The sequence below is a fragment of the Anoplopoma fimbria genome, chromosome 16 (genome assembly GCF_027596085.1).
Source record: "Anoplopoma fimbria isolate UVic2021 breed Golden Eagle Sablefish chromosome 16, Afim_UVic_2022, whole genome shotgun sequence".
Classification (NCBI taxonomy): Eukaryota; Metazoa; Chordata; class Actinopteri; order Perciformes; family Anoplopomatidae; genus Anoplopoma; species Anoplopoma fimbria.
This window is the reverse complement of record NC_072464.1, coordinates 5,448,020-5,467,084: the sequence shown is the minus strand read 5'-3', so window position 1 is coordinate 5,467,084 and position 19,065 is coordinate 5,448,020. Positions and strand designations below refer to the sequence as shown.

Sequence of the window (19,065 nt, the reverse complement as noted above, 5' to 3'; positions counted from 1 at the left end):
ATCTGTAAATATTAAACTAACAGAGTGCGTCATCTAGGATCATACATGCCATCTTAACACAGTCAAAATAGTTTAATTGCTTCTACTTTTAGTTTTTCCTACCTATCTCCGGTATCAATCTATGGGCTTGTATTTTAAGTATTCAACACCTATGGTTCATAAAGGATAACCATCAAGTTTTAGTCAGGCACTATGATGACAGTAAGCTGGAAAAATTGCCATTCCTGCTGGTATGGGGCAAGCTAATGCTGCTTTTGCCCTTTTTTTTTTTTTTTTTTTTTTTTAAACCAGGAAACTGAAAACAGAGATATATATATATATATATATATATATATATATATATATATATATATATATATACACACATACATGTTACTCCCTGAAACCATAAAAGTATTTTAAAAATAGAAATTGTCCCACGATAAGAGAATACTTTCAGAAAATGTCTTAATGTGCTTTAAACTAAACCCTGTGTTCATGGATGGATGAAACTCATTTCATAGGTTTTTTTAATCTAGTCTAGTCAGTCTATTCCAAATGTACCATTCACTTCCAACCAAAACCCTCAGAGCTTTGCTCACTCAATAAGAAAGCACTGTCCTTCATGTATTCATTCTTTGGATCAGATTATTCCATACATGTTGCTGATAAGCAGGACAGGTATGGCTGGTAGAAATACCCACTACAGTTTGTTCTCACAGCCAGAGCAGACAGTACAGTACACATCATCCATTTATCAAGAAAACCTAAATTTAGATACAAGCTAATTACATACAATAAACTGTTTGGTATATAGATATCTTTTTAAGATATAACTTGCCTCGGCTGTATGTTCTCCACTGATAAGTGAAATTCAGTGGATGTGAAAGACTCTGGAGATAAGAGCTGACTTTAAAACTGATCCCCGTGTTGTGTTTGGCACAACAAAGCCATGGGTTTCAAACTTTCCAGCTGATCTGAAGAACGATAGATGCTTCGCTGCTAATCCCTTCCCAGGTATGTCGAGATAAACTGCACCGAAGAAAAATCACAAGAAACTCTGCTACAATTGTTCATCTCAGCTTGGGTAACAATATAGCTAGCAAGGATCTGAATGGTCTGAAGACAGCCAATCAAAATACTGTCTTGCCCAGCAGTTAGCACCAGGCAGCCAATCAGGAACTCAGGTCTCGTTTGACATGCCTCACTGGCTCCATCAGGACCAGCCAGTCCTTGTTTATGCAGCATGCAGATGCCTCTCTGCCTCTCTGCGGTTTCAGGTCGGTACAAAAGACGATGGCATTTGAGCAGAGGTCCGGTGAGATCCCTCAGTCCTGATGCGTCTTTTCCTGGACGAATTTGTATTCATACTGAAAAAAGGCACACGCATGAGCAGGAAATACCATTAGACACAGAACAGCTGGATTCACTCTCAAGGCCAGTTTCTTCAGGTTAGAACTTTGGAGGACACTGATGCAACTCTGACACATAGACTGTGTGGAAGAAGTGGACGTAGTTGTCGTGACGTCACCCATTGTTTTATAGACTGTGGTTTAGAAGCCTGAAGTTTAGCACATTGGCCGTCGCCATCTTGTTTTTTTGCAACCAGTGAACAGAGCAATTTATTTGGAATCGGGCCGTAGAGACGCTGTATATACATTTCTGGTAGAGACACCAGTCAATCAAAAGGTAGCCCCGCCATAAAGCATACTCTGCTTTATGGTCTGTTTGACTATAAATGGACCATAATTTACTAAATGAACATCATGCTGTATTGAAGAAGACTTGAAACTAGAGATTGAGACCATAAACTCATGTTTACAATTGTCGCTCCCTGATGGCCAGTAGAGAGAATGCAGGTTTAAGGCACTTTAGCATTGGCTTTTACTTTTTCGGGAGGTTGCATCCTGATCTGACACTCATCCATTTGCTTTACATTCCAACACAAATGCAATACAAATTCTACAGAGTTTTAACAAAGCAGAATTTCTGAAAACAAATTTCTTACCAAGGCTAGCTGCCGTCCTATGTTTCCCATAGTTATCACCCCGGCAAAGAAGATGCAAGGTAACCAGGAGCGAATATACAGGAAGTCTGGTGAGGTATACCTGTGCAGAGAAGAAGCGGCAGCTCTAATTTTTTAAACAATGCATGCAAAACTTAACTTTCATCTGTTTTGCTCTGGTTACCTTGGTCCAACTGGCTTAATAAAAAAAAGGCCAAGTACACAAAATATATCCAAGACAGAGGAAAGTTTTCAGAAGCGAATTACAGGAGAAATTCACAAATACATTTAAGACAAGAAATTGCCCAGTCATTGCTGGTATAGGATTTAGCCACATACAGTAAAGTACCTTGAATGCTGGTTGAAGACTGTGCTGCCATAGAACAACATTTATAGGCAAACCATACTGTAGCTATGACAGTGTTCACCAAGTCCTCGATACACATTAAATAACAGAATATAACCATTTGTTTTCTGATGTGTTTTGAGCTTGTGTTATCAAATCCATTTTGCCTCAGTTTTCTTTTTGAATTTCATTCCTTCTCATATTTATAATTCTACTATAATAATTGCTGCTGTTATTATAAGAAGTATTTTTTCCTTCGTTACTCTGCTTACTACTCTTATTATATGAATCATTTATGTCATATACATTGAATGTGTTGTATCTCTGTTATGCTGCTCATTCTGTACACATGACATCTATTGCATTCTGTCCATCCTGGGAGAAGGATCCCTCCTCTGTCGTTCTCCCATAGGTTTCTTCCTTTTTTCTCCCTGTTAAGGGTTTTTTTTAGGGGAGTTTTTCCTGTGCCGATGTGAGGGAAGGACAGAGGATGTCACATGTGTACAGATTGTAAAGCCCTCTGAGGCAAATTTGTAATTTGTGATTCTGGGCTATTCAAAATAAACTGAATTGAATTGAATATCGCCTGTATCTTCTTCTTCCTTTCTGTTCATGCTTTCACATCAGAAACATTTTACCAAAGTAAAGCCTGAGTGCTCACAGCCTGGCCTTTTGCATTTGAACTTACTGAAAGACTTCATTATAAACCAGGAGTTGGGTGGCCAGCGTTGCCAACAGGGCGATGCTGACTCCCAAGCCAAAGCCACTGCGGGAGCGGTCAAAAGTCCACCACAGACCAATGGATAGCGCCGCCAGAGTCAGAGACAGCTGGACGTTATTGGCAAAGTCCACTTTCTGAAAGAGGTAAGGTCAAGGACCAAGCAGTAATTGGCTGGTAGCTCCAAACTAGTTTACATAGCTGTAAACCTACAGTGCAGCTGTGCTCTGGTCCTGGTCCACCATTTAACCGGTTAGCCATCAAATCATAAGAATAAAAGCACTGCATTCCCCTTCCTTAAACAGTGACATACGGCAGTGCACACAAACCACTGCCTACACTTATGGGGAGACATATTGCATCCTATGTAATTGTTTTTCCCACCATATATAATTATTGAACGGAAGAACAACAGATGCACAAAACCACAACACTTTAAGGATACAGCACTGGCGTGGTTGATGCCCACAAACACAGCCACGCAGCGCATCACACTGGACCATTCCCTCTTGAACTTGTGTGGCTCCCCCAGACGACTGTCGATGCAGGGGTACAGCAGCCCGATCATTGCTGCGAGGGGAAAAATGGAGACAGAATAAACAGAGCAGAAAATCAAGAGGCAATACAACCAGCTTTCACAACTGTGGTGGCACAGTCAACATGTCGGCTGTTGGTCTGTCCTGAATACCATGTTCTGGGCTCTGGAGCTTCGGTAGGATACACAAGGATACACAAATCAACTACAAAAAGATGCAAATGAACTACGAAGAGACGCAAATCACCTACAAAGAGATGCAAATCACCTACAAAGAGACGCAAATCACATACAAAGAGACGCAAATCAACTTCAAAGAGACACATAGCAACTATAAAGAGAGGCTGAAATCACCTATACAGTGAGACTTAAAAATCACCTTCAAGAGTCAGAAAATGACTACAAAGAGTCATTAAGATGGCAACACTTTATTCCCGCTGTTAAATACAGTATGATTTGAACTAGACAACTTTCCTTTGATAATGAGCCAATCAGCCAATCAAATTAAAGCAAATCTGTGGCTGTATATCGAAACAGGATGCTGACTGGATGTCTATTAAGCTCTTCCGCATAGAGTTGTAGATAATTACCTTAGGGGGACTGATTTGAAAAACTTCATGGCCCGTTGGTGTGAATGAATGAATCGCACAACTTTTTGATAAAAACCAGCTGCAAAAAGCAGTATCGTGGAATTTGCAAAGCAAATGCAATTTAAAAAAAACAATCCTCTTACGTTTTGATTTCAATAATAGGCTCGCTGCTTCTGTCCTCTGTTCTCTGTGTCAGTGTTTCACAGAGGCCCCGGCCCAACTCCACACACATAAACACAGTTGTGGTGAACAGGCACTCTGAGTACTAGCGTAGTTCACACTACATGAACCTAGCCCTGATTTTTCATTCACTGTTTTTGGAGCTTCCCAACAAAAGCCCCAGATCAGAGGCAAATTGGCGTTGGCTCTGCGCTTGCTGTTCGAAGATGCATCACCTAGCAGTCAAAATATCTGACCTGTCAGGGAGCTTGGACATTTACCTGCTAAATAAAAAATAAAAAAAAACTTAATTTACAAAAGGTTGGGTTGCGTTACATCAAATGTATTCATATTCATTACATTTTGAATATTTTCTCGGGAATTGTTTACATTTCATGCATCTACAACAGGATTAGACACTAATGACAAATGTGCTTGAATCTTAAAACACAGAAATCAGAAAAATTACCAAATTTCATAAGGCATTTCAGAAATGAATGAATGAATATCATAAATCTGAGTGTGTCAAATTGTACTTCAACTGAGTTTTAATTTTATTTCCTTGTCCAAAGTTAGCTTAAAAAATGTCAGACATTGACAGTAGATATTTTGAAAAATAATAAACAAACTGCCCATAACCTTTGACCTCCTGTCCCTCTCTGGGGGACAAAGCCTAGTGTGTGTGTGTGCGTGTGTGCAACAAGTGGAAGCGACAGGCTCCTACAGGAAGTGTGGTGTGTCTGGGGAGGAAGAGAGCCTCAGGCAGTTGTGTTTTTTGCTGAGCCTCAGGCTAGGCTGTGCTGTGCTGTGCTGTACTGTGCTGCCAACAGTTTTACACCCAGGGGACAACATTTCGATAACACAAGCTAGTTCAGCATGGTGGTCATGTTGTGCATTAATATCCAAGGCTGTATGTGCAGGAGGTGCTTTTTTTTTTTTTTTTTTTTTTTTTTTTTTTTTTTTTTTTTTTTTTTTTAAACGCTGGGGTTTCACAATTGTGAAAACAAAATATTTGTTCAGCTCAGTATAACAAAAATATCTCATTGCACTTTCATTTAATAAATGTTGGTGTCTACATAATACAGATGAAGTTAGTCAATACAACGCTACAGTCTTGGTGTCTTGTCAAACAGTAAGGATTAAAATTTAAGCTGTGATTGAATATTTTAGTCATAAATTATGGTTACACTTATCAGATATATACATATATATGGGATATATGGGGTGAGTATCTTAGGGTATTTCAGATGTTATTGATTCTTGGTATCATGATTTGATTTCACTGTTTAGAATTGATTCTTGATTTGTGATATATAAAAGAAGGCACTATTATCTGGCTCTCAGTCTAGTGTGGGGGTTTTAATTTAAATTCTTTCCCCAAATTTGAACGTCTTCCAGACTCTTGCCTTACGTAAAGATATGCAATTGTCAAATAAATAAATGTTCTTGTTTTATGTCAAAACAGCATCACCAAGCAAAATGAAAATAAATGGTTGATCAATAAACCTGTTGTGTAAGATAGCTTATGGTTGCATTACTCTGATTTTGTGTGTGTGTGGGGGGGGTTTATCTACCATCTTAAATCCTTCATGTTCTTTTTTCGGTGTAGATTTGATATGCCAGGCCGAATACCTACGTTCTGTCCTCTTTGTTTAACTTTTTAACACTTTCTTTTTTCTTTTACCCTATGTTTAATGTCACAATTGCTATGAATTGTGGGTAATTCCCCAAGGCAGTCTGCAGAAATGTGGACTTACTTTAAGGGTGGCTCAAAATGTCTGCGTGAGAGCCCTCAAGCACTTGTCGATTTGACATGAGTCTGGGACGTTGGGATTGGGCCCTTCACTCATGTCTTTAGGCCACTAAAATGTATGTTCACTGTAGCAGAATGCCTCTTAAACCACTTGGTGCCACATGGTCACATGTCAGTAAATTGTAATGGACTTTTCTAGCTTTTCTGGCCTTACAACCACTCAAAGCACTTGCAAACTACATTAACACTACATGTCATTATTCACCCAATCACATATATTCATACTCTGATGGCTACCATGGAAGGTGCCACCTGCCCATCAGGACTCTAACTAATCATTCATACTCATTCATACATCTACAGGAGAAATGTGGGTTTAGTGTCTTGCCCAAGGACACATCGAACCACTGAGCCACAGTCTGCAATGTGGCAGTTCATAAATCAACTAGTGCCCAGGAGGTGGACTGGCACCTCTCCAGCTACCAGGTCACGCTCCAGACTTACCAAGTAGAGAGCGTGAACTGGTAGCTGAAACCAGAATGTTTTGCCACATGTTGAGGCTCATTAACATTGTGATGACCTCATTTTGTCCTGAGAGAATCACACTTCAACTGCAATTTGGATTATATTCACAACCAGGCAGCAACCTCCAGGTCTATAAAGTGAAGCCAATACGGAGAAGCCTTAACCTTACATACTTTCTAATATCCAGCAGAAGTGGAGACTCCTCTGGTTGCAAAAAGAAGTCTGGTCGTATGGAAGTTTTTGAGAAAATGACTACTTCTCAATCAGTGAACATTGTAAGCAGCTGTGGTGCAGTGGAGAGCAGTGGCTGTGGCGCATTCAGAGGATCAGCAGTTCGATACCCGGCCTCGGCAGTCGATGTGTCCTTGAGCAAAACACTTAACCCCAAGTTGCTCCCGAAGGCTTTGCCATCGGTGTGGACTGGATGTTGTATGAATGTTAGTTAGAGTCTGATGGGCAGGTGGCACCTTGCATGGTAGCCTGTCATCAGTGTGTGAATGGGTGAATGATATGTAATGATATGTAATATAAGCTTTGAGCTACTGATTGTAAGTCGCTTTGGATAAAAGCGTCTGCTAAATGACTGTAATGTAATGTAAGCATGAGTTTATGATCTCAATCGCATTTAAAAGCTGATTCCATTTTTATTCTTCAAGTTGCTCGCTAGTTTCAAGTCTTAAATACAGCATGATGTTCATTTAGTAAATTAAGGTCCAATTTTGAGAAAAAATAGACTCACTCACAAAATAGACTCACCCTCTCCTGTCACTTTTAGTTGCAAATATTTAAGATGGCGACGGCCAAAATAAACAAACTCTTGGCTGACTGCCCAGTGACTATGTCCACTTCTTATAGTCCATGTTAAAAACCCAGCTGGATTTTGATGTGACCATCTCTGTGCAGAAGAGAGCTATTAAGTACTTATGCATGACAAGACTTAATGCCAGAACACTACACCACCTGTCAGACCATTTCTGCTGAGAACCAACAGAACTTCCCCCATTTTAATCCCTACTTTCCCCTCCAAAAGATGAAAATAAACCAGACAGGACTTTTATTTCACATACCTGAGGCCGTGCCACAGCAGGGTGGTACCCACCAGGCCGAGGAGAAGATGCTGCTGATGACATCAGGGGGAAAGAGGGTGACGTTTCTCTGCACCTGAAGTAAGTTCAGCACCAGAGCCAGGAAGACGCCCACAGAGAACAGCATCGCCCCTCGGATTATCAGGTTGGTGGTCCTACAATGCAGAGCAAAGGCAGTCAGGAGACAAGGGAAATATCTCCAGTGTTTAATAGTTTTAAAGTGCAAATTGACACATGATAGGAGGAGCCCAAGGCCTCAAAGTACATTAATACAGTGTACGGCAACCTTTGCCCTGCAGACTCCAACATGTCCTCTCATAGCCATGTTACATAAAGCAAGGACCAAAAAAAAAAAGTATTGCGGGAGTTATGGGTTTCAAAAAGTATATATCCCTGTCTTTGGTCATCATGTTGTTCTTCTTAAGGTGAGCTTTGGTGGAGAAAATGCAGCACTAACCTGTTGGTTATTACTGAGATATAGGGGCCCCGGGAAGGCTGTGGCGTGTGCCCGGGCCCTGACCCCTGCTGCTGGCCCCTGGTCGCTGCACTGTCGTTCATGGCTGACGGTGTTAGGGACATTCATAAGCCTAGGTCAGGAAAATATAGACGGGTGGGTGACCCAATAACAACAAGTGAGTTCAATGTCAATGCAAGAACGGTCTGGCAGGGAATCAACACACAACTTCCATCAGGCTAATTCCCTGATTTAGTGATATCAACATCCGTCATCCTAGCTGATAATCAGATCATCAGTATTTAAGGTTATACTTTGAAACCCTAACAGCAAAACTTTGACTTGTATACAGATAAGGTGTATTCTTTCATTTTTCATATTATATTATGTTATGACATCTAATGCTCTTCTGTCCATCCTGGGAGAAGGATCCCTCCTCTGTCACTCTCCCCTAGGGTTCTTCATTTTTTCCCTTGTTAAAGGTTTTATCTGTTCTTATGTGAGGGTCTCGGGACAAAGGTTTGTTATATGTTTACAGATTGTGAACCCTCTGAGGCAAATTTGTGATTTTAGGCAAAACAAAATAAATATAATTGTATAGTATTGAATTTAATTGAATGTTGTCTGTGTGTATGTACACATGCCAGATTATTAGGTCGACCCTAAAAAACCTAATGCAGTCTAATGCCTTATTTATAATTCTGTGGGGAAGGTTGTGCAGAGCTACCACAAAGCAGCAGAGAGGGTCATAAAAAACAAAGTAATCTGAAGAACTCTGGTCTTGTGTCTTTACAGGGCTTGCATAAAGGTGATAGAGTAATCCATGAATACGGGTTACAGTCTTTAAGCAGACGCTTTTATCCAAAGTGATTTACAATAAGTGTATTCAACATAGATATTCAAGATAATATCTATGTTGTCAATAAGCTGTCAATAGTTACGGTTGATGAAAAGTCCTCCTTGTCATTGTGGAGGCTGGTTTATGGCGTTTAGCCGGTTACACTTGTTGTCCTCTCGATTCTTCACAAAAATTTAGTTTATACTCGCAGATGCAGCTGTTTAGTTGGATTAACACACAATAACTCAATTTCTGCTAATATCTGTTAGTTCTCCTTATTCTTGTGTGTTGGAAACCAAATAGGTAAAACGGTAGTCCGTCATATGTAAATTAATATACATTTTCAAACTCTTCAGTGTCAATAACAACATTGTGAATTGCTTTTAAGTGGGTAATGTTGTGGTACTAACTAATACTGATTGAAACTAATGATCCCACGCTGCATCACTTTTCCTTGGTTTTTAGAGGCAATTACGGTTATAAGTGTAAAAAGTATGCAAAAAAACTGCAAAAAACGTTAGTTGTGTTGGCAGCTGGTATGCTAAGTTAGTTAGCTTGTCGTTAGTTGGCTAATGTGATGTAACTAATAACGTTATATAAACTGCAATTTGTAATTTCCCCGTCGTAGCACACTGGCTGCGGTCAAGGATACATCTTACCTTATGTCAACGGAGACGTTTCAATACAATTAAAGTTCGACATTACATGTGACATTTAAAATAGCTCAGCGTATAGCACTAGACTGCAATACGCGAAAATGATTTAGCCTTCTCTCCCTGCCTGAGACCACTTCCGGCTGTCTAAGATGAATGAACACCAATCAGCGTCTAAAGCCGTGACGTCATCACGTTACAAAACGTTGACGTATCACGTGATTAGAGTTTACGTTCCCCCTAAAAAGAAGTCATGTCTAGAGAAGTTGCAAACAGTTGTGCATCATATTTAGGGTCATATATTAACATTTTAATTTATAAATGTTACATATGGTGGAATAAATTGGCAGTTAAAAAAAAGAAGTAATTTGTGATTTTGTATGGGGTTTTTATAAGCTACTGCAGCGTTTCAGCTTTCAGACAGGAAATAAACAGCTGTATGTTACTCATTCCTCATCCACAAACACTCTTGTGGTATAATCACTCTTAGTCCTAAGTGCCATTAAACTCCATTTTGTTTTTAGCATACTGAGACCTGCTACTCATGATGTGGTTTTAGGGATTACATCTGGCGACACAATAGCCCGGAGTTAACTTTTATCATGGTGTACTGCAGTTTTCATGCTTCAGATTTCAACAACTCCAGTAGAAAGAGTTCATATTAAGCTGCTGATACTGTCTGTGATTACAATGAAAACAATTTACAGAGATATAATCAAACCGTTTAAATTTAGAGTGGTTTTTGACACTCGACATTTTCAAAAGTTTGGTTGGTGGCTGGTCGTTGTAAATCTATTATTTTGTTCATTCTGTACAGATGACATCTGGGAGAGGGATCCCTCTTCTGTCTCTCTTCCGGAGGTTTCTTCCTTTTTTTCGGGGGGGGGTTCCTTTTCCTATGCGAGGGTCCAAGGACAGAGGATGGCCGATGCTGTTCAGAGTACATTACATTACATTACAGTCATTTAGCAGACGCTTTTATCCAAAGCGACTTACAATCAGTAGTATATTACATGTCATTCATCCATTCACACACTGATGACAGGCTACCATGCAAGGTGCCACCATCAGACTCTAACTAACATTCATGCAACATCCAGTCCACACCGATGGCAAGCCTTCAGGAGCAACTTGGGGTTAAGTGTCTTGCCCAAGGACACATCGACTGCCGAAGCCGGGTATCGAACCACCGACCCTCTGATTGGAGAACTACCTTGCTCTCCACTACGCCACAGCCGCCCCGAGTAACACCCTGAGGCAAATTTGTGATTTTGGGCTATAGAAATAAATTGAATTGAAATTGAATTTAGTACTTTACTGATTATTTTAAAGCACCAGTACATGTGGGATTGAGTCAAAATAAACTACAGTGTGTGTGTTCAGGGTAATGAAGAAACATGTCATCCAGTGCAACAGTGTGGCTCATTGATGTGTATTTAATGGAGCTGTAAAATACAAAGGAAGAAGGTATAGAAGGTAGAAGGTAACTCTTTAATTGATACAGTCATTGTTTGGCTCTGCACATGGGAATTGTTCTTATAAATACAAATATTGCTAACACTATGCTTTAATAAACATATTTCACAGCCTTTTATTTCAACATATCATGAAAAGACATTTTCATTTGGGACAAAAAGGATCTCACCAAACCTTCAGGGAGGACAAACTGAACATGCATCTCACTATCATCAGATTCGGGCAGCCATAGTGATTAATTTATGCTTATGCCATTTATTTTGTATCTAATCAGATGACACTGCAGGTTCTATGCACTGTAGTACTCACAGTCCCATGGGGGACTCACTTAACCCTAATAATAAGAGTGATAAAGGAAGTCTGGTAGGTAACAGGAGGGATTGGGGCTTTTGATTAGTTGTCAAGGGCTACCTGGAGGCCCCCTGACGCAGCCAGAGATCAGCCAGGGATTCAATTCATCATCCTGCCTGGGCTAAACGCTAAGGGCCTTTTCATTATCAGACCACTGAGTCCCACTGTCGGCTCCTTCAGTATAAATGTGAGTGATGGCGTGTGCAGGGTGGGTTGTGGGTGTTGATGGTGATGGAGGGGTGGGCCGGACCCTCGTCATAAATGTCATTCCCATTGGACCATTGCAGGTCCCGGCTCCAAAATAATAGGCCCTGTGACCTCTTTGTTGTCTATAATTAACCTCTAACCCCCTCCTTCCCTGCCTCATACGCCAATCCCCAGACAGCCATGATATGGGATGCTGTTGCCAAGCCTCTCAAACCTCGACCCCCAATACTGTCTCGCTACAGGCAGAGGCGTAAATTGGGAAGAGGGCGTAGGAGCAACAAAAGAAAATGGCTGCTGCTCTTGTATTCCAGTGATTGTGTCACATGTTAGAGATGACCTGAGAACTCTGCATTATGAGGCCTTAAACTAAATATTTTCAAAGTCATCTTTATCCATAAGAATGTACATCTATCAATGCCAAACCTGAGAAAGATAGAGTCAGGGACACAATGACTTCCAAAACATGAAATCTTTTGTTTTTACGTGAAATTCAAAATAAAGGCTTATTTCAAACTTCATATTTCATACATACATTTCATACACACATTGAGAATTTTATTTCAATTGTGCATGTTACAATAACCTACATCAACAGGGCAGGCAGCAGAAAGGTGGATGCCACTCTTACAATGAGTGTTTGACATTCCCTCTCTGTCTGTGTGTGTGCTCGACATGCTCTGAATGTGTGTCTCCAGCAGCAGGGGAGTAGTCAGGTTTGGATGGACAGACTCAGCTAAAAACAAGTGAGAGAAATAAGCTGGAGAACAATGGTACATCCCCTGTGCAGTCATACTGACATTTAACACAACAACATCCAACAAGCAAAACGTGGAAACAATTTGCAACAAGGTATCGGCTAAATAACCCCAAATCACAATAGAAATTCAAATGATCCCTGATGGCTGGAGCTGACACCTGTTGATAATCACATTTTAATGCGCATACACAGACACTTGCAGACGGAAATTAAATATAAAAAGAGGGATCTTTTCTCTGTTCCTCTCAGCAGTCAGAGAGGAACGGCATCTTCCATCTTCAGGAACTGGAAACAGAGGAGTCATTTGTGGTGCATGAATGTCTGCACAATTTCTTGGAACTATGAGGAGGAAATGCAAATGCCCTGCTGCTGGCAGCACTGCAGAAGCTATGCCAGCATGTGTGTGGCATATTGAATGATAATGACAAAGCGGGCTATATCCCCTGTGAGCTAGTCTGCAGAACAATGATTACAGATTGGCTGGTGTGTCCTTAGCATCACAAGGGACTCTGATTCTAATGCTAATCAAAGATTCCGTTCATTGAAATATATCTGTACATGCAAGGCAGGAGGAAATAAGATGGAATATCCCAGTTAGGCTGTAATTGTATAATGAAGCCCTGCATATTTTGATATTTTAGCCCACAGGAATATATATATACAGTGGCTTTTGGCAGGCTTAACCTATTGCACCACCTGCTGGTCTCAGGCTGGTACAAGTTGTTTTTTGTTCGAGGGCATCTAGAAGCAATTGTCCTGCACCAGGCATAAAATGTAGATGTATAAGCTTAACTGTATTCTGCGTTATTCAATTTGTTATTTGAGATGGAGAGCCTTTTAAAGATGCACATGCTTATCCAGTCTCAGTAGGAATGGCACATCTCAAAGGATTCATCCCTGGTTCAGGTTTTACCACTCTCATCCACCCTGCTCCATCAGACTGCATCAGTCACACCTTGTCCCCCAACCTTTCCTCTTTGAATGTACTTTATTTTCATTCTGGGGAGTGAAACAAGAAGGAGAGCCAAGGCACAGTGATGCTCAGCTGCACACTCAATGTAGGTTAATGGAAGGGAGGAGAGTCTGAGCTGAGCCGGGCTGCAATTGGCTGGCTGGCGACGTGCAGCTTCTCCGCAGCACAACCTGTCACTGTTAATCAGGGGCCATCTCTTAACAGTCAGCGAGGGCTATCGGAGAGGTGAGCCCATTGCTATTCAGGACGAAACAGATGATAAATCATTTGTACATAATTAGTGCTCAGCAAGGTTACAACTGACACGTATTTTCATCTTAATTAGGAGGGAAATTTGTTCCATTAATTTAATTTGGTGTGCATGAGTGCCTCTGCACCTAACTAAGTTAATCTTACACCTGTCAGGATGGGAATGGAGTTGGGCCTTGAATCACTTGGGGAAAATGGGTAAGGGTCCTCTATCATATTGTTTCACGCACAAACCTCCGAGCCAATTGCACCGTAGTGAAGCAGCAGTGGTTGCAGCTTTGAACATCTACTGCTGTGTGTCGGAGAAAGTGACTGTCATGGTATTTTACTTCACTCTACTGTTAGGCAATCCGTTTGGAATTACTATGCATGATGATAAATACAGTGAGATAACCCCTGTCTGCAGTTACATTTTATATCCATAACTCACTGTAAACACTGATTTGGGGGGGGGGGGGGGGGGGGGGAACAGTATTACATCTTCAATGCTTTGCAGCCAACCAATCAGGTAGTCATAAACGCTCCTTCATCCTAGAACAAATATTTAAGCAGATCTCACAAATGGGCATTATGGAGACAAACATGTTCCATCATTGGGGTTGTAGGCCATTCGTAACCCCAGCGCTCTGATTTACAGCCGCAGCAGCCTTCATATATTTGAGTGAGAATCACTGTCTGATCTCGTTGCAGTCCAGCAGGCAGGAGTAAGTCCAAGGACTAGGTCTCTTTTCATTGTTGAAAGCTGTATGAAGCTGTAGTAATTGCCCCAAAGAGGTGGTTCGATAGAGAGGAAGATGGAGAATGACTGATTTAGTAACTATAAGGTTTCTAATGGAATTCTCCACTGCTTCTCGGGCACTCAAGCTGACAACCATTACCTGAACTGATGCATAGTCCATTAAGGGATCCCCCACTTTAATAGAGTGTCTATCACGTGAAATACAGAGATGTCAGGTGCCAAAGCATGCACTCTCACCCATGTGTGAAGGTTTAACCCAACTGTAATGGCTTTTCTTTTAGACACTGCTGCATGGCCCCACAAATGTATTGAAACAGAGAAAGAAAGGAGAAGCAAGTCAAGCACAAAGCCTCAAACACCAGGATGTTAAAGTTCATTTTTGCTTTTAAGCCTGTCACTTATATATTATATATTATTTTCATATGTGAATGCAATAGCTGGGTAACAGTTAAGCAATTTATGGGGATATACCCCTTACAACAGAATTATTGTTTATTATTGGGATTGCAATTGAGGATTTAGTTTGATAATATAATCACTAATTAACCTGAATTATTTTCTCCATTAACTAACTAAATGTTTGGTCTATAAAAATGATATCCAAATTTGTTTTTTATGTTGGTGCCAATACTATACCTCGTTTTGGTTCATGTACGACACTGAAATACTTTTTGGAATACTTACTATGAATCCTTTTTTCATTTTAAGAAAGAAGCAAATTTTCACCTTTTAAAAAGGTGTCTAAAAACCAGCAGCCATACAAGAAGTTAAAATATATATGGCAAATAAAATGATTTAAAACAGTTACTGATTAGATAATGAGAAAACAACAGCACAAATCTGACCAGATATTCTGTCTTTAAGAAAAAATGGGGGTAGGCATGTTTTCTCCCAAAACTTGATATTGTTAAGGTTTTGGATCAGTCCTAACTTACCCTTCCCGATTCTGATTCAATTAATAAAGGTTCCAGGGTGACAAATGTGTTTCCTGTAATGGATTGTGTCAGTTTATACACCAATGTATTCACCTTAGATTTCCCCTACTGAAGCTTCAATGTAAAATTTCCCGTTTTTATTTTTACTTCTTGACTTAACTTTACAATTTAGTTCAGTCGGCCTTAACAGTGCTTGTCAGCATTAAATGTACATTTAAATTGTAAAAGTACATTTACTCGACTTAGAAGTGCTATGCTGTAAATACAGGTACAATTTTGAGGTACTTGTACTTAATATTTCTGTATTCTTCTGTAGATTTCTGCTCAAAAGGTAATCATTGTTGGTATTCCTCCACTGCATTGGTCTAACACCTCTAGTTAATAGTTCAGATTCAGGTATCAGAAACCTATAATGAGCAATTAATAATAAAAATACAATACATATTTATAGCGTACATTTAACAACCCGTTAAATAAAGCAGAGGTCATTTGCACTTCCACCAGCATGAAAATGCTGTGAAGACATAAATGCATCAAACTTCCAAAATAGAAAATACAGACCTATAGAAATATAACGTTTAAGGAAGCCATCCTGCTTAATGAGTAGTGTTTGATACTTTTGGGACATTTTGCTGTTAATACTTCAATACTTCTATTTAAATAATAATGCAAATTAAGAACTTAAACTTGTAATGGATTATTTTACATGATCCACTGGGAACTAGCACAAGGGCACCAGTTCAGAACATTAGAATATGATAACTTTTGCTACTGTTCTAGCTTTCTAGCTGTAAATGTACTGCTCCACTTTCAGACAATACAATGCAGTATATGACAGAAAAGATTAATTTGGTATGTTTAACCATTAACACAGCTACACAGTCAAATGCATAATTAGTGGGCAAATAGGAATCACTGTTAATAATTGAACTCACAAGCCTGTAACCATCTTTAACTCCAAAAATGGAATTTATTCCAAATTTCTTCACAACATAGTTCACTTTTATATTTGATTAAACATCCCTTAATCTCAAATATACAATATGAAAGGCTTCAGAAAAGCATTGTGAAATACATCATTTCAGCCATTTAAATGCTGAAATGATCTCACAACATGGATTAAAGCAAACGGATCAGCATCAAAGACCTGACGGGTCCACAGTGTGGTTCAGCAGTGCACCTGCTGCAGTCCTTTTCTTTGATTTACTTTTAAGCAGTGAGCATTTCAGTAACAGTTAATGTTTTCTTTTCCATGAGTCCACAATACTTTTATTCCCAGTGGACGCCTGCTTCTTGTCCTTCATCAGCTCCTCCCGGGCCATGGGCTCGATGATGGCGCCCAGCTGGGTGACAACCTTGGGCTTGCTGATCTTCTTAACGGTCTGCTCGGTGTTCCAGGTGCGGCCCAGCGGAGAGCGAATTGTGCTCTCAAACTGTGCATGGTTCTGGAAGGGAAAGGGCAGCGAGGTCACCTGGTGGAGGCTGATGGAGGCGTTTCTCTTCTCAGACATGATGACACTGGGCAGATGTTGATCTTTCCTGGGTGGAGGCGGTGCCGTCTTGATCTTAAACCTTCTGCGTTTGCTGCGTGACGGCTTGAGACTTGTTCCTCCCCACTCGCCCCACCCAGGCAGCGTCAGGTCCACCACCTTAGGCTTCCCTGCGTCCTCCTGCTTCCTCTTGTCCTTAAGGAAGTCTGCGATGACGTCGTCTCCGGCAAACGCCTCTTTAATGAGGCCCCTCTGGTCCAGCTTTTCATCAGAGTCCTCAGTGTCCTCCATGGTTGGAGTGAGAGGGACTTGAATGACTTTTGTCTCTTTGGTGAGAACTTCACTCAGCTCGATCACTCTCTTCCTTTTTTTGTTCTTGCCTGCATTTGGAGCTGCAGACGGCAGGTTTTCTGTGGCTGGGGGCTGCTGGGGCAGAGCAGCTGTTTCATCACTGGTAGACTTCTCCTGACTGAGGAGCTCCATGTGCTCCATGTCCTCCAGATTCCTGATCCTGATCAGATCTTCCTCCAGCTGAGCTGAAGCGTTTTCAGTTGCGTCGGCTTCCTCTGCTTCAGCCTCCTGACGGCTGTCTGCCAATCCTCGGAAAAGGCTTGTGAACTCTGTGAGCTCCTCTTCCTCTTCGTCTGATGCATCTTGGTCCTCTGCTGCTGCAGCAGGAGCAGCAGCAGCAGCTTCACTCTCCTCATCCACAGACATTAAAGGTGCAGTGTCAGTCTCCTGAGCCTGACGCAGTTTCCTCCTGCTGTCAAACTCTCTGAGGAGCGCTTCCTCTTCTGTTTCATCAACCTCATCCTCGTCCTCATCTTCTGCAGCTGTATTTCCAGGCCCCTCTGCTGTGAGATCCACAGTGTCACTTATCTCTTTTTCTATGGGCTCTTTAGAGAGCTTCCCTCTCATCCAGGGATTTGAGGAGTCCAGTCCTTGCTCTGCATCATTTACAAGATCAGGCACTAACTCTGCATCGCCTGCATCCATCTCTTCCTCTTCCTCATTATTCAGCGAGGTCACAAGCTTCTGGGTCAGCTCCTTGTTTACCTCCAGCTGCTGCTGCATGGCTTTGCGAGCCCCATCGTCGTATTTGGCCATGATCACCTTTGACTTGGCCCACTTGCCACTGTTCTGGTGCTTCAGCGACATCCTCTCCTTCATCCTAGCCAGCTCAATCTTACTCAACTCCTCTAAGGCCGCGGCAGGGTCCGTCTGCACCATCTCCTCAAACTGCTTCAGGAACTCCTTACGCTTAGCCTTGTTATGCACTTTGTGATATTTCTTGCTCTTGATCTTCCTCTCTCTCCGGGCCTTGGCCTCGTAGTAGGACTGCAGAGCACGGGCTTTCTGCAGCTCTGCGCGGCGGATCTTGGCCTCCTCAAGGCTCATTGCCCTCATTGAAGCCTCCTCTACAGGGGTCAAGATGGGGTCATTGATGGGCTGCTTGTTGGCTGACAGGACGGCGAAGATCTCCTGCTCCAGCGGGGTTTGCGCCTTCCAGTCGCTCACCACCCTCTCCATGGGTTTGGGGCCTGCGGGTTCCTGGTTCAGGGGGAAGACCAGCTGCTCGGCCCTCTGGTTCTGCTTGATGATGCTTTTCCACCGGGTCACCTCTGTGGCTGCCTTCTGAAAGGCTACATCTCTCTGGATTCTCTGACTCTCCTGCTTGCTGAGAGGGCATTCGATTGTCCGTTTACTCCGCTGCAGGTTCTTCAGCTGCTTTTTGGCCTTGACTGGGACAGCGGAGGTATTTTCCATGGTCACGATGAGGTCCGACAGGTCGATTTTGTCGCCCTCTCCCTCCGCCTTGACGGTAAACTCAGACATCTGGACGGACGCCTCGGATCTCTCTCCCAGCTTTTTCTTCCTCTTACTACCGAGAGCGCTAATGGCTTCCAGCAGCTTTTGCCGTGTTCTTTCATCCTCCTCCTCCTCCTCCTCTTCACTGCTGTTGATTTCATCTGCTTTAGTTAAATCCTCCTCGTCGTCTTCATCGTAGACCACATCCGGTCTCATCGCTGCGGTCTGATCTGTTACCTCGGAGCTCTTCATGACAACCGTTTTACTCACTTTCTTCTTAGAAACTTTAGCCATGTTGGAGCACACACACACACACTCACACCGACGGGAATGAAGACGACTGTGATACACGTGAGCCGTGAACGGAGCCGTTGTCGTAAATGTGTCACCGTAAATGTGAGCAACACTGTCGCAAAACAGCTCCTTTCCTTTTTTTTTT

General features: G+C 41.7%; 2 protein-coding genes across 2 annotated transcripts; both read right to left on the bottom strand.

Annotated features, from left to right (window-relative positions):
- Positions 1-365: 365 nt before the first annotated feature.
- insig2 (insulin induced gene 2) lies at positions 366-9,758 on the bottom strand. Its single transcript, XM_054615414.1, has 7 exons — positions 9,647-9,758; positions 8,153-8,282; positions 7,678-7,850; positions 3,494-3,618; positions 3,019-3,185; positions 1,988-2,087; positions 366-1,349 (listed from the first exon to the last, which is right to left on the bottom strand). Exons 2-7 carry the CDS (start codon positions 8,272-8,274, stop codon positions 1,308-1,310), a joined length of 729 nt encoding a protein of 242 aa, XP_054471389.1. The 5' UTR covers positions 8,275-8,282; positions 9,647-9,758; the 3' UTR covers positions 366-1,307.
- Positions 9,759-16,271: 6,513 nt separating this feature from the next.
- Positions 16,272-19,005, bottom strand: si:dkey-251i10.3 (uncharacterized protein LOC553498 homolog). The gene has a single exon (XM_054615484.1). The coding sequence runs from the start codon at positions 18,918-18,920 to the stop codon at positions 16,563-16,565; it is 2,358 nt and encodes a 785-aa protein (XP_054471459.1). The 5' UTR covers positions 18,921-19,005; the 3' UTR covers positions 16,272-16,562.
- Positions 19,006-19,065: the final 60 nt, after the last annotated feature.

What these genes read in the sequence shown, in the direction of transcription:
- insig2 (XM_054615414.1), bottom strand. Translation starts at nt 8,274, where the DNA reads ATGTCCCTAACACCGTCAGCCATGAACGACAGTGCAGCGACCAGGGGC. An exon ending in ATCTCAGTAATAACCAACAG is followed by an intron (nt 7,851 to 8,152) that starts GTTAGTGCTGCA and finishes TCTGCATTGTAG; the next exon opens with GACCACCAACCTGATAATCC. An exon ending in CTGCTGTGGCACGGCCTCAG is followed by an intron (nt 3,619 to 7,677) that starts GTATGTGAAATA and finishes TTCCCCTCGCAG; the next exon opens with CAATGATCGGGCTGCTGTAC.
- si:dkey-251i10.3 (XM_054615484.1), bottom strand. Translation starts at nt 18,920, where the DNA reads ATGGCTAAAGTTTCTAAGAAGAAAGTGAGTAAAACGGTTGTCATGAAG.